Here is a 26754-nt window from a genome sequence, read left to right as displayed (position 1 = left end):
ATATGCGTACATAACCTAGAAGTCCTCTGGAAACCCATGAACACTTGAAGCCATTTCACACGGTCGACTGGCTACAAGCAAGATCTAAAAGCTCCCGTACGTACAAGCGAATTGTGCTGTAATCTTGGACAGATATAGACGACCTAGCTGATGTCAACTAAGTGAAAGCTAGATAGAATACACATAATCCTTTAACTACTATTTCAAATACTTATTGTGTGGAATTGACGTCGCTTTGTATTCTACTACTACCCAGAACATCAAGCTCTGTTAATCTTTTTACATTGATGACTTATTCATCACTTGTTTTAAGCCGTGTTTCGTTTGAATTGAAGGTGGGCCTGTTTGCCCGATCACATTCGGATATTTCCATGCAGTAATATCGGCAAAGAGAAAGAGGATTTTCCATCATGCAGAGAAGGAACTCAATGAACCCTTAACGGCTTTGTGGTCCACTATGCTTATGACGGAAATAGTCACTCAGGATAAGCGGACAAAATGTTATGCTGCTGTGCAACAAAAATCTTTCGAATTCTCTTAATTAAACGCAATCTTATGCATAACTTTGTTCAGAATTTTGTGCAGTCGTATACCACAAATTTATCACGTTAATGCCCAGTTTAGCTGAAGTACGACGACGATCTCCCTCTCCTCCCTTTCGTTTGCATTTTATTGGTATAAAAACTTAATAAAATCGAACGCTTTTTCGCGTTAATATTTCGCTTCTTGTCATCTAATGCTGTCGTCTGCATGTACGTATACACCCTTGTGGCGACCGTCTCGGCGTGAGAGAGAGGATAAACCAAAAGCCCCTACACTACATTACTATTATCGGTGGTGGTGGGTATCAAAGAAATACTTTGCTTATATAGATGTTTATGATTATAAATAAAAATAACGCAGACAGCTGTGTCTGGCTGCAAACGAAACGCAACATTTTAACATTTTGTCCGCTTCACTTGCCAAATGGCTGCAAATACCCCCCCAAAAAAACTTCTTTCCGCGTGTGCTTACCAATGAAAGAGAAATACGAAAGGATTAGTAAGCCGACGTAAATGTATTCAGGATAACAACAAAATCAGGACAGTAATATTAATTTGAATTTGCAGCCTTACAAGCAGAAGTGGCCGCAGAGAGTAAGTAAGATGCACGTGTATAAGCTTATAGAAGAAGAGAAAGAGTGAATGAGAGAACGAGAAAGAGAGAGATAGAGAGAGGGAGAATAACAGCAAGAGAGCTACTTTAACCAGCACATGTTCAGCAACGGCGAACAGAAACAGGACTGTTGAAGGACTGTTATCATCATTTAAGGATATCAGCGAATATCGCTCATTCTATTAGATTAGTTATAATTTAACAGTCAACAGTTGCAGTTTACCAACGAAATTAGAAAGCGCGTTTTGTTAAGCCTTCAGTTTTGGATATTGCTGGTACACCATGTGGTGGTTGAAAATTTTTAAAACTTAGTCTATTTACTTTTAATTAAAAATAAAGTGACGTCATTGCTTACCTTATTCGTACACCTATACGGGTATCCTAATAATAATAAAAATAATAATTAAAAGAATGTTTGAATATGAAGTGGAGTTGTTTTTTTTTTTTTTCTAAATCTTGTATTCGTGCTTGAAAATAAAAGTTTTAAGAATTTCTCAAATGTATATATTTAATATACGTAGCAGTGCTGCCAGATGTTTTAGTCATTTCGCGTTCCCATAACAGCAATAAGAACAACAACAACAACAACAACAACAACAACAACAACAACGACAACGACAACAACATTAAATTAACAACAAATAATTGTATTCCTTATTTCCGATAAAATTTAATAGCGTATCGACATCTTGATTGTTTGCGTATACGAACGTGTTTTGTTTTTGTAAACTTTAAACTTCGCCTCTGCCGCCACATAGTACAAAAAACAAATAATAGCAAAATAATAAAATTAGTTTCAGTAACAATCTGCTGCTTGTCGTAACAACTTTTTTAAGTGTTCTCCCCCGTATAATAAAAAAGTTCATCATCAAGTGTTGGCGAAAGAAAAACGAAGAAAATGTCAGCAATAAATAATCGTAATCAAAAGATGGAACAACAGGTTTGTAAACCCCAAGACGAAAGGACATAAGAAACATTAATTAACATAATATTAAGCAAATAGGAAAACTGCTCTTAGTCTAACGCAAATATAAGAAATATACAAGCAGCTTCTCATAGCTAATGTTGTTTTGAAAGAACAAGAAAAAACTTTTACATCTCATTATCATAAGCAAGTGCTTAGTTTTTTAAGCAGAGTTGTCCGATTACTTAAACATTAAAAGAACTGAGTAACGCTTAGGTAATTATTTTAAAGGATTTTCATTTTTATCAAGTTCCATGTTCACTCAAGTAGCCGCGACGACAGCTCTTGAACGGGTGGACCCAATAAACCCAATTTTTGGGTACTTTGTTCGCTAAATCTGCCTTAATTTCATCGAATGCCTTCAATATTCGTCTTCAATACGTGAATCTGGTTAAATACTGTTGTGAATCAATACTTTTTAGAAATCCCCACAAAGCCAAGTTTGCTAGGCAGTGTGACATCTAGACCTATTTTGTGGAAACTAAATGTTTAAATCATTGGTTTAGCATTCAAGTTAAAAGTATAGTAGCGATCTTTCTAACGCTCTCCTTTCGTGGTGACAGGTTCGACATGTTCATTTTCAAAAGGGATAAAGACCAGACAGTTGCTTTTACGGAATGTAAGGGTGGCTTCATTAATAATTTGAGAATTGACTTCACACCGTGAACCGCAATTTTCTCATTCACTAAACCAGGAAGAAAAAAATTAATCACATATATCCTCGCCATACTGTACGTTTTATGCGTCCATGCAAAGCTAATGTACCTTTGGACTGCAAGTGATGTGACACAAGAAAACAAGATGCGTAGACGGACAGACGTACAGACAAGCTTACACCGATTTAGAAAATGATAGTTACAATAATAAGTGGTTCTATCCGTCCTTCTGTACGTTCACAACGTTCACGATTATTCAATAGTTTTAACACCTTATCGTGAATAATTTTCATGAAATATATTCAAATTGCTGAGAAAGCCTTAAAATCTAGAAAGATTATCTAAATTCTTATCTTAGATCTTAACTACTAATTTAAACAAGTTAAAATGTTGCAGCCCGCAAAGGTGAACTATAAAAGCTTAATACAATTCTTACCTATATTCCTCATAGGGTATTATCATCATTAAGAGTTTTTTCCCATGTGAAAGTCCTGCTTTTCATAAACATCCGAAAACTAGGCCGAGGTAGTGCATTTATATCTCAGATAACTATTTCATATAGTTTTTCATCATAGAACATCTTTTTGTGTTAACAGCCTACTTGTTATAACAACATTTTTGTGAGAGGAGCTTCGAAAACTATTATTAGAACTATTTTTTCACATATTTTCTTATTTTTCGTATACCTTTGTCAAGAAATATTAAGAAGGCAATTTTTTCTTTTTTCATAGAAATTCTTCTCCGCAGAAATAGTCCGATCAAATTTATTTTCAATTGGCTTCGTCATAATTTGTGATGCGATGATCGGGAGAGTCGAAAAAGTGAGGAGAAAATTTAGAGAACATCTTAAAAATTAAAAAGAAAAGAAAGACAAAAAAAAAGTTTATAAACATAAACAAATAGTAAAGAAAAAGTACTTTTAAAAGGTTTCGCCTTCATTTGCATTGCTCTGGATTCATTAAAAAGTTTTAGTGCGAAGAAAGTCAAAAAAGATCGATATAGATTTTTAGTTGTCCTAATTATTTGCCACCATATACTGTTCACGATGTATTTTGCGGGAACAAAACCTGTTTTGAGTAAACATATCACTACGTGGATTATGACAAAACACTGCGACGAAAAAATACATAACAAAATTGATGTGATTCTTTTATGAACTTGTCACGCAATCGAAAGTCAAACCAATGAGAAGTTAGTCTTGATTTAAGTCGAACAACCATCAGCTTGGAGGGCAAGAAGCAATGGAGTCCAAAAAACATATTCATAAAAATCGAATATCCTAAGGTCAATTTTTAAGTCAAATTACTATTATTATATAGAATTATCCGCCTGAGTGGCCGAGTAGGCAAGAGTCTCGACTAGCAACTCAATGGTCGTGGGTTCGAATCTCAAGTGCGGTAGAGTTTTTAATAAAGCCGAAAGCCTTAGATGCTGGTGCTTTAAGACTTTAGTCTTAGAATTTATTCTCTGGCTAAATTTCTAATAATAATAATAATAATAATATATAGAATTGTACCTTTTTGCTCTTTAGTTTTTGCAGGAAGGTTTATATAGCAAGGAAAGGTATTCAAAAAATTTCCCCACCTGATCTAAATTTTTTACATCAATTTAATGCGCCAATAATCGCGATTTTTCCAATAGGTGTTGAAATTTGCAATTTTTTTTTCATGGTCCCATCAACAGATCTCCGCCTTGAGTTCAAAAACGCGTCGGTATGCAGAATTTCCTGAAGTTAACTTAAAGATTTTGCGACCTCACGATTGAACGCAAAAAGTACGAAGAGAGAACGGATACACGACGAAGTTTATATCGATATAACAAAAGGTGGAACTAGCTTAAACTCTTCCGAGGGTTACATATTCAGATTTGTACAAACTTGATATACTCTTTACGACGGGTATAACTAGAAAGCATACACAATTTTATACCAAGGAGAAGGAGAAAGTGATCGTTTTTTGCTAATCACCAACGAACATATGGGCAAATTAGCGAATTTTTGAATACAAGAAAAAAAGCTTGAAAGCTTGAAGATCTGTCCTTTTCGACAAAAGCTTGAATTCGTAATAATTGTGTCAACCAAGACTCGTAGACTCGCCTTATCAGTTTTTTTCGTAACTTATTTTCGTGTCAGAATGGAAATTATTAGTGAATATCTTGGGCACTTCCATGCTAATCCAAGCAGATGTATGCTAATATTTTGCGTAGACTTTTAATTCAGCTAGCACGGCCAAACGATATTTATTTATAATCAGAATGGCGGAGTGTCTTTTCCTCAATTCTAATAGTCTAAATGCAAACAATTATATTAAACAAGAGTTTCAAAGAAATTTTTATATAAAGGCATTAGAAAATGGAAAGAAGTCGAATTTCTTATACTTATATCATAACTTAATAAGGGTTGAATTTCGTTTTTCTTAATGTTACAGAAGGGATGACAACACAACAATATCGCTAGAATATCGCTCTTTTGGTAGTATAAACGGGGCCAATAATATGCGATAAACAAGTAACTATAGCAACAAATAGAAAGTCATACTTCATAGCATGAAGCAAATTTAATTATAGTCTTCTCTAATTTTATGACAACTTTTGCTTTTGTTTTTTTTTTTTTGCTTATTTAGCAGTTTATATATATGAGGCTATTATGCAATTATGTTCTTGCATGTCGATGAATCAAAAGGCTTTGAAATTTTTCTTCTGGAATGCACCTAACGGCTCTCAAGCTCTTTTCACTGTTTAAGTCTCCGTGACTGAATCTTTTATACCAAACACCGTTATCCCATAATAGCCGAAAAAAGTAAAAGAATTAAATTTTCTTGCTCTCTAATAGGCAGTGGGCAAGGCTGATTTCCTTTATTTTCGAAAAAAGCCTTTTGTGGCATAGGCATTGCGGGCGTGTCCTTAGAAAAGTTTACATCACTTCGAAACTCTTTTGCAAATTTATAGACGATGTATTCATTTTCACTAACATGATAGTGTGTACCACAGATACTACACAATAGGACTGACAGACAGAGGGACAGACGGATATGTTTAAATGAATTCTGGATTTAAAACTGGATAAGAATTTATGTATATTTTTGGGCGTTTTTGAAGCGTGTTGTTGTATCTCATAACGGTGCTGAAAAAAATTTTTTAAATATTGTGTAGGCGTGGTCAATTTTTTTCCATTTTTGTAATGGAATGTTATGGCATTACAGCGTCGCTCATAGAGTATATATTCAAATTTTTGTACATTTGTTTGACGTAATTTATTTATAGGTATTGGGCAAAAACCCAATTTTCGATTGCCTTCGAAGCGGAGGTGCTCTCAGTTTACGTGGTGCTGTGATCGATTCAGCCCATTTTATATACCAACCAGTGTGGAAGAACTTCCAATATTTCTATTAAATTTGACATCGATAGCTTCGTTTTTGCCTCCGGGAGAATGTTTACAACAGACATTAAACGGACGGACACACACAAAAGCAGACACGCTTAAATCGACTTGGAATTTGATGGTGATCAAGAATATCTCTGTGGGATCCCTGATGCTGCCTTCTGGGCGTTGCAAACATTTTAGCAAAGTGAATGAATACATCCTTCATCCTTCGGTGATGGATATGGATGCGGCAGCTTTTAAGCTTCAGTTATTGTTCGTAAACTTTGAATGCTGAAGGCAAACCTATCTATGAAAAAAAACTTTCAATAAAAAGTTTCGGACGCTAACTTTTACTACTAGTCGTCAAAAGTTGAACCGAATAAACCAAAAATAACTAATAATTCTTAGGCCGTCTACCTTACATCACTTTCTATACCGGCCTTTTTAATAGACAACGATCCGATGAATGTCTTTTCCGTAAGTTGTAATAAAATAACCCACGGCGGCATTGAAGCTAACCTCTACTTAGCTCGCTTAATGTTTCTATATTTGCTCAAAAGAACGATTAAGAAAATTCGCAAAAGCCGCTAATGGACTGCGTAGTAAAGTGCGTTGGTATTTCGCACAAAAAAATGATATAGTCCTATTAAGCAGCAAAGAAATCTTCTAAATCAATAATGATTAACACCTTTGCTTAAAATGATAGATTTCAAGTCACGTTACATATCGATTTCGAAAGAAAAGGAATTTCGAAATGAGGCTAACAAGCGGGTAAAGCTTTTTTTTTTATTGCTTATCATTGGTTCAATGGTTATATAGAAATTTTTCAATAGCACTTGTCGTAATTGTACAGTCTCAAGCAGAGTTGTATTTTTTCTCTCTCTTAATATGAGTAATCATTCAGTGGATGTCCTATATTCGTGTCACACAGTGCCGTTAGAAGTAAGGAGGGAGAAAGACCTAGGGATTGGCGGTCATATCGACAAGTATTGTGCCTTTACCGACTAAAGATTCACTGTTGCTATGATCAAAGTAAAACTTTATCACACTTGAGATTTAAAGCCAGAGTTGGTAGTCGCGATTCTTAGCAGATAAGATGAGTTCCGTTCTACGTTCATTAGGGGAAACTTTTTGTTCTCTCTTTAATATGAGCAATCATTCAGTGGATATCTCCCAGATATCTCGTGCCAGACGGTGCCGTTAAAAGTAAGTAGAGAGAAAGAGATGGGAATAGCGGCCGCATTGACCAGCCTTTACCGATAAAGGACTCACTGCTGCTATGATCAAAGTACAAGTCCACCACATTTGAGATTTAAAGCCCGGGTAGCGATTCTTAATTACCCGGCAACTCGTGTAGATAAAATTAATTCCGTTCTACATTCATTCTGGAAGCTTTAAAAATGAACGCCACTAACATGATTTAAAATGTCACGTTAATTAAAAAAAAATATATATTTTCTGGGATCTTTGATAAGTATTTATACCTATACCATGAAAAGAATAACAACATTAGAATGTATTTATCTTTCGTTGATGGTAGATATAAAAACATCAGCTGCTTTTAGCAATAAATATAAGTATACGTCAGCATATCAAAGCGAGATGTCAATCCTCACCTTTACACACACAATTTTCCACTAATGCTTTTATGTATTTTCCTTTTTCCATGAATTTTTGGTCTTGTCGCTACTTTGTACGGTAACCGTATCAATAAATAAGGAATTTCTTTTCTCCTTTCGTATATTTCGTTTTATTTTGTATGTGTTGCCTTGACAGCGATGCATATTTTACGACACAATCGAGTTGTTAACGTAAATAGGATAAAAAAAAAAATTTATACTTTTACTTATCCAAGCAATATGCGGTTAGAGTGGGGCGGTGATTGAATTGAATATGTAAAAGCCCACTTTCCACACGCAAGTAGGCATGTGTAGATAGGAGACTATGCTCTTCTGCTGAATAGAAATCGTCGTTGTTGGTTTAAATGCTAAAAAGATGCGATGAGAGTTCAATAAACGTTTTATAGGCGATTTTTACAACTGTCATCGATTATATGAATGTTTTCGTACACACACATGGGCAGTTCATCTGTAAAATGAAATAAAGTTTTAAAGGTGTTGAAAATTTTTCCTGTCGTTTACATTTTATTCCTTGTTATAAGAAATGTTTCCTGCCTGATAAAGAAAAAATAAATAAATAAAAGCTTTAAGCTGCTTCTGGCAAAGCGTATAAATCGTAACAAGAAACGGAAACATAAATTTACCTCGTCTCCTATTTCATCAGTAAAACTGAAAGCTACATTCGCCTGTAGGTATATGGGTGGATATCTATTGATTAACGAGCAACTGTAAGATTATTTGGCCGTCTAAAAAATGATAAGCCTGACAATAAAAACTATTCGCCGACCGTGAGGATAATTTATAATGATTTTGCTGATCATCTGAGTGTTCAATATATTTTACAATAGTAGTCATCAATCGAAATCTTTCGTTTTTTCTTCTTCTTAGTAATTGCGCTCACTTCCAACTCTGAATTATATTTAAGATGCGTGCAAAAATCGCTTGAAATGCCGCGTTCCACTTAAGCCTGACCTTATCTCCATAAGAAATAAAGCTATCAACCTTTTTTTTTGTAACTATGGGCCGCTCAACAAGGCAATCGGGGCCCGCTTCCCCTTGGAAATCTTAATAGAATTTTGACATAATAAACACCAGTTCTTAGGCTAAGTCTATAAATATTTTTTAGTATATTTTACTTTCCTAATGTTTTATGTTCTGATCTTTGTAAGCCATTAATGGATGAAAGAAAATTCCTACTTAATTAAAAGTTAAGAGCTTTCATGAACGGATTTACTATATATGAATGAAAGAAGAATGATCAAAACTGTTACGTCAAGGGGAACGTTTATGCCGTTTTTCCTAATAGATGGTGTAAGACTTTTCCTACCTTTAATACGAGATAACTCGTCGGATTTCAGGGTCCACTCACAAGATTTTAACTTAAGTCGCTGAGTTATGGTTTTACAGGTAATAGTTTTTTTTATGTTCATCCAATCATATGATCAGATTAACTGAGATCTCCATTTCCCTTTGTTGGTCGCCGTACTCTTACTAGTATGTACCTAACTTGTCCTGAGCGGGAGATATGTGAGAGCAAACCGAGCTGGCGACTTTCCCTTGTCACAGTGGATTTATGGTTCCACTATTGGATGGGAAAAAGTATAGTCCGTAGATATTTGAAAAACAAATATTGTAATTTTTATTAGTTTAGTCGAAAGGAGTTGTTTTTGTAAAATGAATCCAAATTCTAATATAATTTAATGTACTTTACAATATCATTGACTTTCGCACAGTTTTAAAAAAGCTTAGGGTGAGTATGGGTGAGCATGTTTAATCAAAAGTAATAACACGCAAAGTTACAGGCGCTCTGGTTGAACAATCGTTCGTAAGGTCGATAAAATTCCTCGAGAAAGTTTATGTAAGGTTAGTAAATTCCATGCCATGACGTCGCTGCAGAGTAAACATTGAACGAGAAATCGTTTTGAACTAATCGATATATGGATATCGCATGAATTAAGAGCGAAAAATTTAATGGACAAAATTTAATTCTGCGAATGGCTGCAAAAACGAAAGAGATTATTAGGGGAATCACATACATCATCATCATAATGTACGAAAAAGATGATGGTTATGAAATCATGAGGCTGCGCCACCATAAGCTAACGCTTTACGTTCGTTGACGTGGCTACTCGAACTTGTGCGAAAAATTATTTCCATCCTTTCCTGTCAACAGCTAATACACGTAACAGATTCAAGTGCGCCATCAACGCACAGTATCCAATAGAAAAGAAGCAGTTTTCCATCCTAGCAATGTTACACAACAAACATAGTAAACGACTCCTCTTAGAGTGAGGAGGTAACGCTGCGAAGTTTTAATGCTTGACTACCTAATGTTCATTTCGTTCCCTGAAGAACGATTTTTAAGCAAGACTTCAAAAGAGAGGTCTGTGAAACTGACTTAGTTTATTTTCTTGCGAAGAGCAATGTATTTGAATTGTGATGGAAAAGGCTTACGAAATGTTTTCTTGATATTTCGTAAAAAGAAATTGTAGCAGATTAGTTAGTTTCAACCGATTCTTTTACTAAAATTGGGCATTTTTTGAGAAAAAAAATCAGATCGAAATGTGGATTTTTTATATTTGTTAATTTATTAATTCTTGCGGAATTCAATCGAAATCAAGATTATACAATATGAATAGTATAGGAGAGTCATTATTATTGCTTGCAAACGATTTCATTGTCAAAACTTCAATGTATACCAAGCCTCTGGCAGTGGTTAACTAATCAAATGAAATGTTAGTAACCTTTTCACGTTTGAGCAATCATCTCAACAATGAGTACCTAAATCATGAATCATCCTATTAATTGTATGGTCCTGCCAAAGGCGTATACATCTTGATGACACAAATAAAACCACAACTTAATACGGTAGATACATACAACGGTAATAAATGAAAGAACTAACGGAAAGGAAAGGAAAGGAAAACAATAACAACAATGTTTCATGGACAGATCGATACTTTTTTAACAGAATTTTTTTCCCGTATTGGTAAGGTAAAAAAAAAAAAAAAAAAAAAGAAAGGAAAAAAACGCTGTTTTTACTTAACAGCTTCCCGGTGAAAAAGAAAGAAAATTTCCCACCTCAAAGGATGGCAAATACCCGCACAAACCTTTATCCTATTTATGAAACCTGACACTGACATTCAAGCGGCCGTTATGAGTGTTCAACGGTGAATGTGTTCAACGGAAAGAGTACCCTAAGGCATACACGCGCACACACACACACACACACAAGAACCTAAGCAACGGGCAACGCGCAACGAAATTACATTAACATACATTTCGTCACTGCGATACATATATTTTCTTATATATTAAATGTCTCTAGAGCACTTTAACATAAACCTAAAGAGCCGCACGTACAAAAATGATTCCCAGTTAAAAAGGATGTCACTACAGATGATTTAAAAGAGGGAAACGGAAATAAAATCCAACTGCGTTTGAATTATTTTGTTATGTTTAAGTATAAGCAAATATGTGTACACTCTTACTTACAAGTACATGTACATCTAAGTCATTTTCTCTGCGATAAATATTTTTATTGAAATTTTACCTAAATGAAATTCACATGAAATAGAAATGTCAACGGCAAACAATCTTCTTATATGCAATACAGTCTGTCCATCTGAAGAAAATATCGGCAAATATCGAAAATTTTTAAATTAGACAACGATTTCAATTCAATTTCTATTAAACTAACTGAAAAGCGCTCTATAGAGTACAAGAATTGTTCAGTTTGTTAAAAGTTTGTTAATAATTTCAAATTTACTAAATTCCTAGCAATATTATCTTAAAAAATAAGCACATTTTTCTAAATTTATATGAAATCAATAAAAAGATATGCTAGGTTATTAGGCTTATAGCTTATAACCTAGCTTAACCTAGCTAACCTAGCTTAGTAAAAAACCTCAGAGACCTAAGAGATCGCTTTTTTGAAAGTAACGAGATATTAAAAACGTGGTTGGGTGAGTGAGTAGCTCCTTATCCAAATGCAACAGGTTATTTTATAAGAGATAACGTGCTCAGACGCCGCTGGTTATTAAAAACGACATTTTGTGAGGTATCAGATGACCAAATGTAGTAAGTTATTGGGAAGGTTGAGTGAGCGACTTCGTATCAAACTGCAGCGAAATGGGATTGGGTAAGTGGCCTCATAACCTAATGTAGCAATTTATTGAAAATGAGCGTTGTGTGCGGCGTCCCCTATCTGGCTATGTGATTTTTGAATTTCGAGATGCTTCCCAAAGCAAGTAGGTTTTCTCTGTTGAAAGTATAGGATAAAAAGAGCAAAATTTTGCTGGCGATTTGGGTCAACATTTGGACTTTGCCATTATTTGTGGAATATAAAACACACCTAGGTGTACAGCATGGGTGTACAGAAATTGTTAAAACTTATTACGAAAACGAAGAGCCCTCATGTACGTAGGACAAAGTTCAAATTTGATTAAATTCGTTCTATAGAAAACACGTCTAATAAGCTTAAAGGACCGTTACGTGTACAAAAAGAACTTTAGGATTTGGCTTGTGGCCTAAAAACGTCATGACGTTACAGCTCATACCGTCAATTAGGAGCACTGCAGAAACATGGCAACCGATCTTTGTGGCAAAAATTAGATAATTTCGACGTGGACAATAGACGGCTTCAACAAAATGGTACAACATGGCATATATTTCCTGACAAAATCAATTTATTGGCAGAAAAGTTCAATGGTCGTGTAATCTCCAAAAATGCTGAGCTTGACACCACTGAGCTAACCAACAAACCTCAATGACCTTGTTCACCAAGATTATCCGCGTTATTGGTGAAATAAGAACAGATTTATGTGGAAACGTAGCAAAAATTGCTTGTCCAAGATTGAATTTTCACAAAGGAGCGACGGAAGATGAAAATTGACATAAACATTGAACTAATCCCTGAAATAAAAAAAAATTCTTGTTGACATTTTTTTCTGTTTACTTTTAAGGAAAATACATTTACTTGATGACCCCCAACCCAAGCTCGAAAGTAATGGAAACTGAAATATTTACAATTATTATTGACTTTTATTGTCGATAGATGTCTTCAACAATAGCATTGCGGATTAAAGCGGTTGTAAATACAGATTCAATTCAAATACATTTTGCAACTTTTTGGCATTGTAGGCACACAAAATTCATTCTGTAGGGGGCACAGTTCCCTACTTATTATTCAGGATTTATATCTGCCTTGTATTTATACATATTCATGAACCAAAAGCATACCAATGAGATTTGCTACGTACGACGAGTGCCTTTTTCATTCAAAGGATGTACACATTTTTGAGTGCATTTCAATTGCGATATTCATTAATTTCTCTGACGAAATTTTGTATGGTTGATTCAAAAACATTACAGTCGAATAACTTATTTTATGAAGGGGAGCAAATAAAAATATATGACGCTAGAGAGAATACATAATAACTGCATGAAAGGGCATAATTTAACTACAAAGGAGGCCGGAAAACTAAAGTTTTAAACTTGTACGTACGTGAAATTAAATCTAAGCGTATAAATGCATAAAGTATTAATTTTTTTGAGTAACATTTTTCTTCTTCTTTTATGTATGTGTGTTTAACATTATATAATTTCAAATCATTGAAACTTTAATGCACATGCTTAAGTCTTGTTAAACACGAAATGCGGTAGCTTACGGTGGAAACTTTGTCGTTTCGAAACGAAACAGTCATTAACTCATTTTCATACATCTTCAAGTTTGGGGAGCCACTGCATTGTGAAATATATGGTTTCATCAACTCGAACTTGTACTAACTTGAATGAAACAAGTGTAGAGAATACGCCGTAATTGGCAGTTGTTTCCATCCTATCTTGTAAATCTCCTTCGAACTTGGTTTTGCTGGAGACAAAGAGACGTACGGGATCATTTTCTAAATAAACATATTTGACAGTCTCATAGCTTACGGCATTTTCATTCCAGGCCGGCTTAACCTCTTCAGCTGCATTATTTTCCAGTTTTAAAACAGAAAACAAGGCAGTGCCATAAAAGACATTGTCCCTTTGCCCTTTGATATACACTGAAAGGCATTTTGTAAACTGGATCATATACCAAAGAAGCATTGAAGTCTAAGTTATCTATATTTGAAATTTCGACAAAGTTGAATGAGTCAAGTAGGGTTTATGAAGCCACCAATCAGTGCAGCTAACAAATATTCTTTACTTTGATCTTTGATTAAAGTCTCCTTAACTTTATCCTAATACACCGCTTGCTATCCGCTAAGCAATATGAGAGATTTCTATATAAAATCGATCCCATCAGGCGATGTTCACCGGAAGAAGTGTAGAGAGAGAAACAGAGACTGGGGACGCAGCTTGGGAGGTTGAATATCCTATGCCTTTACCAACCGCGCATTCACTATAGTTACGAAACCACGCTAATCGTAATCAAAGCATGGTCTATCGCATTGGGAATTGAACCCAGGCAAGCGGACTTGATAGCCGTACTTCTTAACTACTGGACTATGCCGTAGGGCAATATGAGCATGATATTGATCTTAAGATTTGATGTAAAGCCACAGACGTCGCGGACTACGTACTTTAGACATCAGCGTTCGGACAGACTAGAGATTAGTATCAGATGTCAGGAAAACATATAAAATCTGTTAAGCCTAGTAGACTGCTTGCTTAGCTATTCAATGGAATTTACAAAATGGTATCTATATTTAAGTAGGAAGTTGACATAAAACTTCTTTCCATACATAAATTTATAAGGAATAAACAACACATTTTGCACACACATGAAACAAGACTTGACGTGTATTCCTTACATACAACATATCTGCAAGGACGCGAATAAAATATATTCCACTGCTATGAACATAACACAGCGTTTTTGAAAGCTTTGATTTGAAAGCAAGCGTTGCCGAATCAAAGCTTCAGCTTGCTACAATGTACGCTAGGATATGCTTCGTGGCCATGTTGAAACAAGTCTTGCTCTTTGCGCTAAGGAATTTAGATTGGGATTCAATTGTCTCACTACCGACGTACAAAAATAGTTTATTAGTTACTATTGCTATAGCGTTACGTTCAGCTTAGCAGCGCAAGTTTGTCTCAAGGATTTTCTTCATTTTCTTTCAAGTTTGTTCATTATTCCCCTCTGTCCATAAGGGGAATTTCTTTTTATGAAGTCTAACCGATTCAATTATAAACTTAGGATGCTTTGTAGAAACTTAAATGATGCTGACAATGTATTATCTTTTTAACATCGGTGTATTCATGACGTAATGCTTATAATTGTTAATATCGCGCTCGGATCCGCCAAAATACTAAATTGCTTTAATTGCTTTCTAAGAATTATTTGAATTGTGTATAGGAGTCCCCATGACAGTGTGTACAGACGGCGTAGATTGTTCAACTGCTGGTAACTTTGATTTCAATGGGATCTCAATGTCTAATGATATCTTCAGTCCGGCGAACTTATCCAACGGATATTTAGAAAATTATGAATTCGCCGCAAATTACTTCGCCGATCGCTATATAAGCTGCGGCAATAGCTTATATAGCGATCTGAGTAATCGTCACATAATTCCTACGTTATGTAGTGAAATGCATACGATTGCGTAGCTTCAGTATGTTCTAGATTAATGGATAACTACTTCGCTTTAGGAGCATTTCTCTCATTCTAAAGTTAGGAAAAGAAAACTGTGGATAGGAATGATGCTAATAAATCAAATAAGACAAGAACTTATCATACTTTCAAAAACTGAAAGAAATTAAGAGTAAAAGCCATAAACAAGCATTTAGATGTATTTGTGCACTTATTATAAACTTAGTCTACATTTTTCATTATGGTCCTACAAAAAATTTGACTTATTACCGACATCAGTTGACATAGCGTTCTGATTGGAAGATGGACACTGTAATTGAAAGAATTCTGGCAAATCTGGTGACGAGATCAAAATACTCGTTTTGTTAGTTGGCCAGTATAAATCCACGCGATCGTATATGACCCCGGTAATATGTTGTTGTAAAAACCAATCAATGGATTCACGATCTTTGAAATCTGGACCCCAGAGGAAAATTTTTTTATTTTGCTTTAAAACCAATTGAACCCAAGATGGTTTCATTTTAATGAATCCCGTATGTTGAATAATGCCAATGAAATCAAACACTTGTGCTGTATTAATCGCTTCATAAATAGTATCTGACCGAGGATCCATATAATTAACTTCTAGAGAAGGTGTCAGGAACATAATAGGATACATATTCTGCTTGTAACGCAGCAGAGCGCCAATATCGGCATCCAGACAGGCGAGAAAACTAAAGCGACCACAACCATGTTTTAACATAACCTCCAATACACGATCGACGTAGAGATTTTTATCAATAGTTTGACTGCTCTCCCATGATCCATTTTTCAGTTGCTGAGGCCATTTAATTTCAATATTAAAAGCTAAAGACTTATTTACTTTAGTTAGAAAATCTTCAAAGCTTGGGAACAAACGTAAATTTTCATCTTCGACCGAATTATGAGAAGGAAACTCGATTATTTTCGTTCCAATCACTTGATAGGTTTTTAAATCTTTCAATTGCTCATAAGTAATATCTTTAAGAGATACCTCGGTAAGGTCTGATAAAATCTTAGGGGTTTTTGAGTGCTCGCATACATATATATTAAAATCATGATATATTATTGGTATTAGATCTTTGGTAAGAATCACATCAAATTCACCAATATCGATACCGAACTCAGCGGCAGCATTCATTGAGGCTAAAGTGTTTTCCACAGCGGGTGGAGCGTTGATAGTCTCTCGCAAAGATTTTCCCAAACCGCGATGGCCAGCCTCTAAACTTATCCAATTCGCACGCCAATACTCCATAAAGCTCGTATGAAAATCTACGTGTCCTTCCGCCAACGGCTTAATGATCAAATATTCAATAGTTAACGAACCCATCGCATTCAACCATACAGGCGATAGCAGTGTGAGTTGCAAGCTCCCAGCAGTGTCTTCCAATACAGACGGATATATATACTGATAACCAATAACGCGAATCGAATTATGACGAACATCTTCCGCATAAAGTTGAAATAGAAACGCTACATTTGGTAGCTCGCTAACCGCGGTATGGAATAGAATTATCGAATTTTCATCATAAGGAACGCCATACTCCGGCTGCGTTTTAAGAAAGCTATTCCCATACTCGTATCGCACATATTCACTAAAAGCCTTAGATGAAGGCATAATCGGAGTACGCCAAGCAGGATCAACTGGTTGCAATTTAATGCGCAGCTGTTGGCCTTCGGTTATTTCGATGGTCGAATTGTTTACTTGCAAAGGATTACGGAAGAGCTTAAATTGGACTATACGTCCGACGTTCAGCCAGCCTCGTTGAATTTCTCTCTGTTGCCCCGGATTATCGCCAATTAAACCAAATTGATCGCTAATACTGACATTGTTTATAGATAGACTTAACATACGCGGATGTAGATGAGACTCCCAACGTCTAATTTGCACGCCGCCTGTTTCCTGATCGACAGCCGCTATGAAGTAACGATAATTGATTGTAATGTTAACGGGCACTTGTAGTACAGTTTTCCATATTCCATATTCAGCCGAACGGTTGAGCAATATAGCTGCGTTCGCTTGCCACTGACCTAATTCCTTTAAATCGCCCACAATAGCTACTTGTTCAAATTCGTTCATTTCCACTTCCAGCAAACTCACGGAGAAATTCAGTTGCAGCTTAGATGGATGCTTCGATGGTACAACTCTGCGAGCCGAATAATATTTCTCGTAATATGAAGTTTCGCATCGTGTGGCGGTCGGTAAAGTTGTCAATATGCCAACCATAACCAGGATAGCAAGCAAATATTTCAGTAAAGACATGATTGCTTTCATTAAGCATAGAATTATATTCTCTCAAAGATGTGCACTCACGAGCACGTTGTTATAAAAAAAAAAGTTAGTTTCTTAGTTAAGCGATAGTTTATTGTCAATTCATTAGAAAACGCACTCATTTGCCGGCAAGCGTTGGTTTTTTTGTTTTATTGTCACTTGGTGAACACACAAAAATAAGTAAAACTTTAATTTAGTTCGGTTAAAATACTTTCGTTTATATTTTAATATTTCGAATGTTATCTAAATATATTTTCATAATTGGTTTTTCTCTCTATTCTATTATATTTTTATACCCGCCACGAATAGGTTAGGATAAAGCAAGTATGTCATAAGCCTTATGTTAATACATATTCCTGGTCAACATAAGATTCTGAACTGATAAATTTTTCAACGGTCCATAGGTCCGGCAGAGAGGCTTCAAAATTCAAAATTTATGATACATATCTGAAACTGTATGTGCTAGTTTGGACTCCGCGATGTTTAAAAATGGTTGCCACACCCCTTCTCAAAACAAATGTTCACAAAAGATAAAAATCCTAAACAAAGTCGAAAAAGAAAGCAACATATCCAATATGTTTTTAACAAATTTTCGAAACAATTTACAAGATACAAATCCCTGATCAGCGAAAAACTCAAAGTCAATTTAATAATCCTCCGTCCGTCCGTCATTCTTTGAAGCTGTTGCGGGACTACCGCTCAGGAATTCAGAGATTATAATAGAAAGTTGTAGCTATAGATGATTGGTGGGTTTCGCAATCCGCGTTCGAGAATGAACCCGAAACTGCCTAAGAAAGGTTCGCGTTCACATTAGATAAAAGTCGAAGGCGCACTCGAAAATGAAATCAAAATAATCCTTATATTTTTATTTTAGCAAAAAGGTACAAATTCTTGATTAGCGTAGGAACCTAAATCAATTTAACCATATTCGTCCGTATGTCGTTGCGCTAGCTTCTTACAGCCCTAACAATTGAATTAGAAGGCTGAACTTTTATATCCATCTGCCTATATCTATCTGCCTGATTGAATTTCTCATATGACATTTGAAAGTGGGTGCAATAACTCCACAAGCACAACATCCACAACATTTAAAGTAACCTGGAAAGGAATCGTTTGAGAAAAACATTCACCACAGTCCAAGGTTATTTAAATTGGCGCAAATATGTCACATATACGCGACGTCGGGCTAGGTCACCTATATGTGACGGTTGTCAGAGAACGATTTATATCCATAAATCTGATATCGATTAGAATGTCATTGACCGTTCACAAAACACTATATGTTGTGGAAGGCTTATAAGATTCACTTCAAGTCGGATATAATATTTTAATGGTTTTAGTTTGATTTGCTTTTTTTTTTTTAATCTTTTTTATATATACTTTTCTAATTTTTAGTTTTTAACCAAAGAACCGAGAACTGTGAAAATTTGTTAGTTACTGAATCAAAATTATTTGTAAAATATATTTACAACCCTAACCGCAAACACCAAAAAATCAAAAGGAATATGTCACTGAATAATTGCCGTTTAAATATTTTGCCTAAAACACCTTGAACCTCACTAAATAAGAATATAAAACAAAAAAAAAAAACAAAAAATATTACACTGAAAATAATTAATAAGTGCACAAAATTTAACCATAAAGTATTTCGTAAGCCTATCAGAGATTCATTCAGTATAGTCCATGCTGTGTCATTTTCTCTATCGGCTTAAACAGTTCTTTAAATATTTCTGGGTGACTGACATAAGAAGAAGATTGCAGGAGGAAAAAAATAGAAGAAGAGGAAGCAGAGCGTAAGCCTATCAGAGATTCAATCATTACAGTCCATACTGTGTCATTTTTTTTATTAGCTTAAACAGTAACTTCAATATTCCAGTGCAATAGAAGAAGAGGATTGCAAGAGGAAAAATAATTTGCTTTGTGTCATCATTTAAGACTTGAACTTTTGTAGGGAAAAAGACAAGCATTAGTAAATCTTGACTTTTCTCAGAGCAACTAGTTTCCTGCAAGTTCTTAACATGACTTTTCATTTTTCTTTTCTTAGTCTAACAATCTTCACGTCTTTGTTGTTACAGTTTCCTTTAATAGACTCAAGCCCTTATTATTCCCTATTTACATTAATATTAGAAAGCTTCGAATTGAAGACTAATATTCGATATAAGTACTGATAGGGTAAAAAATTGATTCTTTTAATAGATATTACGTCAAAGAGTAGAGTCTAAGAAGTGTTTCTTATTCTAAATTTCGGAAACAAAACGACAAAATTATTATTATATCCTGTTCGTTCGTTGATCATATATAAATATTGTAAACTTTCAAATTTCAATTGAAATTACTTTCCCGTAATTTGTGTACGGTGTAAGTCGAAAAAAAAAGACGGGGAAAAAAAGAAACTCAATCAAATACAACATAAATAACACATCACCACAACACGACACGGGTAGCACTCAAATCAATTTATTTGCAGTTGCAATCATCGGTCAATGTTGATAAAAACCCAAAGGCAAACAAACAATAATGAACAATAAGAGAAGAACAACGGACAACAACGCAGGGAACTACAAATACTTGCATTAAATTCTTGCGTCGATAGCAAGCAAAACACTAATGAACTTAAAAATCCGAAATTAGTAAAATCTATTTAGTTTTCTCTCTCTCCCTCACTCTCTCACTCTCTGTTCCCCCTTGCCAATGGTTTATCGTAACATTCATTCATTCACATGCCCTAAATGGTGGCAGATGTAGATGAATGTTGTACTATTTTTGTTGACACTAATGCTGCACTGTTTGTGTTGCATGCTTTCAATGTTAAAGAACAGCGGAAAAATACAAAAAAAATAAAAATAATAATAATAAAAAAATAATAATAAATTATGGGGTCAATAAATTCGCTTGAAATGCTTGTCTCTTCTTCTGACGGACTGGCAACAAGTGGTCTTGACATTCATTTTATACGTAAAATATGAATTTTCTGAAATTATTATTACTTTGTATTGACAAATAACAATTACTCGCCAAAATTCTATAAAGAGGCTGCAACACAACAGACAGAGGCTGCGTTGTTGCGCTAGCTTGCCAACTTTATTTAACTCTTGCACAGCATTCGCCTGATGTGGTTAACATTCTTGCGTTCGACTCAAATAAGTTTTCCAGCTATATATGAACTTCCGCACTAGACACTAGTAGTGTCTCATCGACTTTCTTTAACCATGCATATATCGGGAGTACAGATTTCATCGTTACATTAATCGGCAATTTTTTTCGCATTTGAGATCCTCATTTCATTTCTAGTTTAGTTAGCAGTTTAGTAGAAAAATGATGTTTTGATGATGAAATTGACTGATTACCAACTCCGCAGCATGTCACATTTAAATGATGAGAGGAGCGCGAGCGATGTCTGACCGAGAAAGCATTGACAAGATGAGCTTAAGAACAAAACAAGAAGAAGAAAACCCCGGAAATTTATTTACGTAACCTTGATGCGGTAAAAAATAAACAAATAAAAGAAGAGGTGCAAAAGTAAGTCTCATCATACATTCGGGGATCAAGAACTTCCTAAGTTTCCGGGCGTGCTAAGAGAACACATTTACTTTACCAATAGCTAGGCAAGAGAACTTACTATTTAGGAATAGCTAGGCAAGAGTATAGGTCTAGTATAGCTAGGCTTAAAATCTCTGAGAGATACGATTCACAAATTTACACTAAATAAGTCTTCACGCAAAATTGTGAAAAATAATTTTCTTTCTCCACACAATTGCCGTTCGAGTGCACGATTTTGTTTTCGTAGCCAAATCAACAAACTATAGATCGTTTTTGACGTCTATTGTGCTAACAATAGCATAAATTGCACAAAAACTCATTTCAGACTCATAACACAATACAAACGATAAGAAGGGCGTAATTTTTATTTTCTTCTTCTTCTCAATGGTAACACTTATTTAAGTAGCTATTCGCGTAGCTCGTAGCACTTCATTATGAGGCAAAATTTGCAAATTTTCCAAATCATTTGTCAAAAGCCTCATTCGGACCACCACAAACTTTAGTGCATTGTCTTCAATTTAGGTTAATCATAAAGTATATAGCTCTGTTTACAGACATTCAAATGATCAAAGCATCTACCCCTGGTTTTGCATGGAATGCAATATGTTCACCAAAAGTGATTGTTTGGAGAAAAGCTTATATTGGAAGCTTCACTAATACGAACACAATTTTAATGAATATATGAATCATAACGGTGAATGGCATTAATATGTCAATCTTCAACAATAGGAAGCACAATACCGCAGGAAAAATTACGGACGAATTAAACGAACTACTAGAAATGAAATTCACAGTGGAGCGTCCTTAACCCTCTATACATCTCCTTCGGCATCCAAAAAGGACTCAACCATTAGATTGTTCGACAAAATGCACTTAATTTTCTTACTGCAAACATTCTCCATATGTTACACCACTTGTGATGTATACAAAATATTATATATAATATATATGCAGTCATGAATTATGATAATGAGTTATGAGTTTGTAATATAAATTCTTCTTTAGAGCTTAGGGTTGATAACAAAGACAATTGATGATGCAGGTCACATGATGTTTATTATTGATTTATTAATGACTCCATCATGTTGATCTTTCTTAACTAGTGGTTATTTGTGCTATAACAGTCCATTCTGGAGTTAAGTCCAGAAGATTGATATCAAGCTATGGCTATTTAGGAATTATTGATTTATGGATTTATAAATGTTGAAAAAAGACTATTTGAGAGGACAAAAAGTTTAATTATAATTATGGTAATTCAAAAGAAAGAAGACTTAGGAGTTTTAAAAAAGCCGCTTAGCTGCTTAAGATGTGTGATGTTGCGAGTCAGCAAGATTTCATATATATTCTTATAGATACCGAAAATCTCAAATGAATATGTAGTGTTGCTGAACTTACTGCAGATAAAAACAAGATGCTTAGCTGATTATTTTGTGTGACACTCATCATATAGACCAGAATGCGCCCTCCAACCACCTTTAAATAAACTATGATGTATGTATGATTGCCAAGCAGCTTAATCTTCCTTTTGGAAAAGTTGGCATTGGAAGCAGGTCCTAAAAAGACTTTCCAGTCTTACATGGAATTATTTCAAATTAGACGGAAGCCGTCTTTGGCGGGATATTTGATTCAGAAAGTCTCTCTAACAAGCCGAGCGCTCACAAGATTTTAACTATTTTATAATGTTTACTGAAGACGATGAAAGCCAAAAATTTTTCTACATTATTAATAACGGCCAATGCACGAAATGGAAGAGAGGTTTTACAAAACAAATACTGACAAAGCTTATACTACTATTTTTGCTTTGTGATTTTCTACTTAATGAAAAAAAACACATTACCATGCGAAAAAATTCGCGAAAATTTTTAATAAATTTTTATGAAAATGTCTTCAGGAACAATTTGCTTTCGTTTCGTACAACACGTAACCCTTTGTTCGCTTATTTAGCTAACTATCTACTATTAAATAAATTTCTTCTATTTATAGCGCCAGTTAATGGAAGCTTATATAAAACAAAAACGTGCCTCGCCAGGTATGGTACAAGCCAGCGACTTACAAATAAATCGTCCAATGTCAGGTATAAAGACAAATAATCGCGAATTGCACGCCTATGATGGGCCAATGCAATTTATGAGTTCATTGCAAAATCCTGATCAAGTTATTACCGGCAGCAATTCAGCGATAAATCAAAGCAAACACATCGCCAATAATTCGAAACATTTGAAAACGCCAAATCGCATTAACACAAATCAGCCGAAAGGTTGGATTAAATAGATCTTAGCGCAATTTAAGATTAATCGAAAAAATCTCATTCTTTCAGATATAATTGAAGATATTTCCACCTATGATTTAGAAGATGAGGAAAGTAGCCCTATAGTGATGATGTGTACAAAATTAGAAACACCACAACATCATAAAAACGAAAGTCATTCCGCGGGCTCATCACATTTACCTCAACCTAGATCGAGGCAGCAGTCTTTCGACGAAACTCTCGATGATGAGGACTACACTAATCAAAATAATATTGCACAAGCAGCTCCAATAATGCCAGCGAAGCATTTAACGACGCCCAATAATAGCCAAGCAGGCAATTCGACGAGTGTAGACAGTATAGGGTCTCAAGACAATCAGGAACCTGAAGGCGAAATAATCGGCAATATTGAGCAATTTGTTACACAGCCAGCCGTTCAATCTGTTTTGTATAAATGTCGTATTACCCGCGATCGGAAAGGCATGGACAGAGGTCTATTTCCAATATATTATTTACATTTGGAACGTGATTACGGTAAAAAGATATTTTTATTGGGTGGACGCAAACGCAAAAAGAGCAAAACCTCCAATTATATTATTAGTTGCGATCCAACCGATCTCTCACGTAGTGCCGAAGGTTTCTGCGGTAAACTAAGATCAAATGTGTTCGGTACTTCATTTACAGTCTACGATAACGGGAGCAAAGATGGGACAGAAAATCCACGTTCAGATTTGGCTGTCATTATTTATGTAAGTCAACCACGAAAAAAAAAATAATGATAAAAGTCAATAAAAATTTATTTCTCTTTCTCTCTCCCTCTCCCGCATAGGACACCAATATATTGGGTTTCAAAGGGCCGCGTAATATGACTGTCATATTGCCTGGTATGACCGAAGATGATCAACGAGTTAAAATTAGTTCATCGGATCCCAAGCAACAAGGCATCATGGATTTGTGGAAGAGTAAAGTAAATTTACTAAGCTTTAAACTTTAGTTAATATAATTAAATTTAATTAATTTTATTTTCCAGAATATGGACAATATCGTTGAATTACATAATAAAACACCGGTTTGGAACGATGAAACTCAGTCATATGTTTTGAATTTTCATGGCCGTGTAACACAAGCGTCAGTAAAAAATTTCCAATTAGTTCACGATTCTGATCCGGAGTATATTGTAATGCAATTCGGCCGCACCTCGGAGGATCTATTCACGATGGATTACCGTTATCCATTGTGCGCTCTACAAGCGTTTGCCATTGCTCTGAGTAGTTTTGATGGTAAAATAGCTTGTGAATGAATAGGAGAAGAAAATCGCGTACACTATAACGACAAATAAGAATCGAGATTTTACGAACACCGGCAATGCAAACTTTTTATTTATTTGGCCCTATGAATAATGGATTAAAAAATTTAACGTCAACGAACATGAAACGCTTTAAGACCACTTTTGGATTATTAAGTCACTCCACAAACTTTTCAAAGAAAGATAAAAAAGTTTTAACTTAGAATGTCCGCTAGAAAAACACTCACGCATTTTCCTTTCAACTTGAAGTTCTTTTTTTAAAATTGTCTTCATCTAAAACACTTTCCCGTAATGATAATAAGAACTCTAAGATTTTAGACACCTTTGCTTTTGAAGACTAAGTGGGGTTAAGTTTAATAATGAATTTCTCTTTTATGCTCGTTCATCCTCAGTAAAACAACCGAATCTGGACCTAATCACAGCCTTGGAAGGATGAGAGGATACTAAATGTAATCGTCCGTTTACGATGTTCTCTGTCGAATCTATTACGATTGTCTGCCGGGTGTTTGCCTTCGTAGTGCTTAAAAGTTACAAAATTTCAAACAAGCCAATGATTCTCAGTCGCCGGACAAACCTAACCTTTCTACAGGTGCAGGATTTCTCAAGTATAAACCTTCTACTTAAATGGGGTTAACACTGTCCAGGATCATCTAAAAGTATTTACATAGCTTTGATCGAACATAATGGCATGTTTATTATAAGAACTTTGAAATTTGTGATTGAAACCAGCATTAAGAAGAGTTTCGCTCCAACATGGAGATAATTATCTTCTTTGAGTTTTCTTTGACCTAATTCCCTTAGACTTCATACATTGTTATTGTTACTATAGTGTTTGGATTTCTTTAGATCAACGAGATAAATTCTGGAATTAAACGAAAAAACTAGGTGTTTCCAGTTACTATAAGACTGCACTGTCGCCAATCTTGACAAATTAAAAAATAAATGCTCCTAGACGTTTAAAAAAAAGGGGTTGCGTTCTGCAACAACTTTCAAAGGGCGATTTCGGATTGACAAAAAAGCTTTCTCAGTCAGAAAGTAGGCGATTTATTAAAATATTGTGTCTATAAATCTTAGTGTTTTAATTTTCTTCAGCTGAATATAGCAGTGGAATATGGTTAGGGTCAACGTAGAGGTAGTATAAACCAAATTTTTCTTTAACTTATCTTCCGATATATCTCTGAGGATTTACTTTTCCCATAATATCGTTCGCAACTAATGGTACGATGCCTCACTTTGTTGACGGCATACCACTGAAATTTGATAAATTTCGGATAGCTTTTGTTATCGAAAGCCTATATGAAATCACAATAGTTATAATTGATCTGATCTATTATCAATTGGTATAAGTATAAAATATTAATGAGAACGAAACTTTACATATCTCCTCAAACAAATGAGATGTCCTCGTCTGATTAATACGATTAACACTATTTGACTTAGAAATATTTACTCCGGAAGGTCTTTTAAGAATACACAATAATTATGCTCTGAATGGAAAAAAGTACATACTGATGAAGTTCGAGTTTGAATGTCTACCAGAGTTTACCAACCCACTTTTTAATTCAGGACTAATTTCTAAATTTTAAACCTTCTTAGTCAATATTGCTTACTGAATTTTGGTTTCATTCCGAAACTATAGAAACCAGCGCCAGTCACTTCCCTTTTCTCACCCATGTCCGCCGCCTTCGACTATCGTCTCCTACACAGTAAAAACAGCGCCATTTATGGATCGCCCACCGCTGCTTGCCCTTCTGTCATGTATTGTGTAAGCTGCAGTGTTTACGGAATGGTTGAATTTTATTTCGCCAGAGCGTGCAAAATTTGTTTACCTAATTTTTCAAATAATGGCCTCTGACTCAGGCATGTCTGCTGCCTTTTGCTATCGTCTCTTATATAATGAAAACAGCGCAATTTATGGATCGCCCACTGCTGCTTACTCTTTTATCATTTACTGTAGAAGCCGCAGCGTTTATGGAATGATGGAATTTTATTTCGCGAAAGGGTGCAAAATGTTTTTGCCTAATGTTTCCAACTTT

At 35.0% G+C, this 26754-nt stretch overlaps 2 protein-coding genes across 2 annotated transcripts; one reads left to right on the top strand and one right to left on the bottom strand.

Annotated features, from left to right (window-relative positions):
• The first annotated feature begins 1623 nt into the window (after nucleotides 1-1623).
• LOC119636143 (protein king tubby) lies at nucleotides 1624-26754 on the top strand. Its single transcript, XM_038031323.1, has 5 exons — nucleotides 1624-2095; nucleotides 23148-23421; nucleotides 23482-24161; nucleotides 24242-24379; nucleotides 24443-26754. The coding sequence occupies exons 1-5, from the start codon at nucleotides 2054-2056 to the stop codon at nucleotides 24710-24712; spliced, it is 1404 nt and encodes a 467-aa protein (XP_037887251.1). The 5' UTR covers nucleotides 1624-2053; the 3' UTR covers nucleotides 24713-26754.
• Nucleotides 15567-17833, bottom strand: LOC119636141 (glycerophosphocholine phosphodiesterase GPCPD1). The gene has a single exon (XM_038031322.1). The coding sequence runs from the start codon at nucleotides 17625-17627 to the stop codon at nucleotides 15582-15584; it is 2046 nt and encodes a 681-aa protein (XP_037887250.1). The 5' UTR covers nucleotides 17628-17833; the 3' UTR covers nucleotides 15567-15581.

This window comes from Glossina fuscipes, unplaced genomic scaffold, assembly GCF_014805625.2.
Source record: "Glossina fuscipes isolate IAEA_lab_2018 unplaced genomic scaffold, Yale_Gfus_2 28, whole genome shotgun sequence".
Lineage (NCBI taxonomy): Eukaryota > Metazoa > Arthropoda > Insecta > Diptera > Glossinidae > Glossina > Glossina fuscipes.
The sequence above is the reverse complement of the archived record's forward strand: the minus strand, read 5'-3'. Positions and strand labels throughout refer to the sequence as shown.

Excerpts from the sequence above, each read along its gene's own strand:
- LOC119636143 (XM_038031323.1), top strand. The coding sequence starts at position 2,054 with ATGTCAGCAATAAATAATCGTAATCAAAAGATGGAACAACAG. Across the intron at positions 23,422-23,481 it reads TAACACAAATCAGCCGAAAG|ATATAATTGAAGATATTTCC; the intron begins GTTGGATTAAAT and ends TCATTCTTTCAG. Across the intron at positions 24,162-24,241 it reads ATTTGGCTGTCATTATTTAT|GACACCAATATATTGGGTTT; the intron begins GTAAGTCAACCA and ends TCTCCCGCATAG.
- LOC119636141 (XM_038031322.1), bottom strand. The coding sequence starts at position 17,627 with ATGAAAGCAATCATGTCTTTACTGAAATATTTGCTTGCTATCCTGGTT.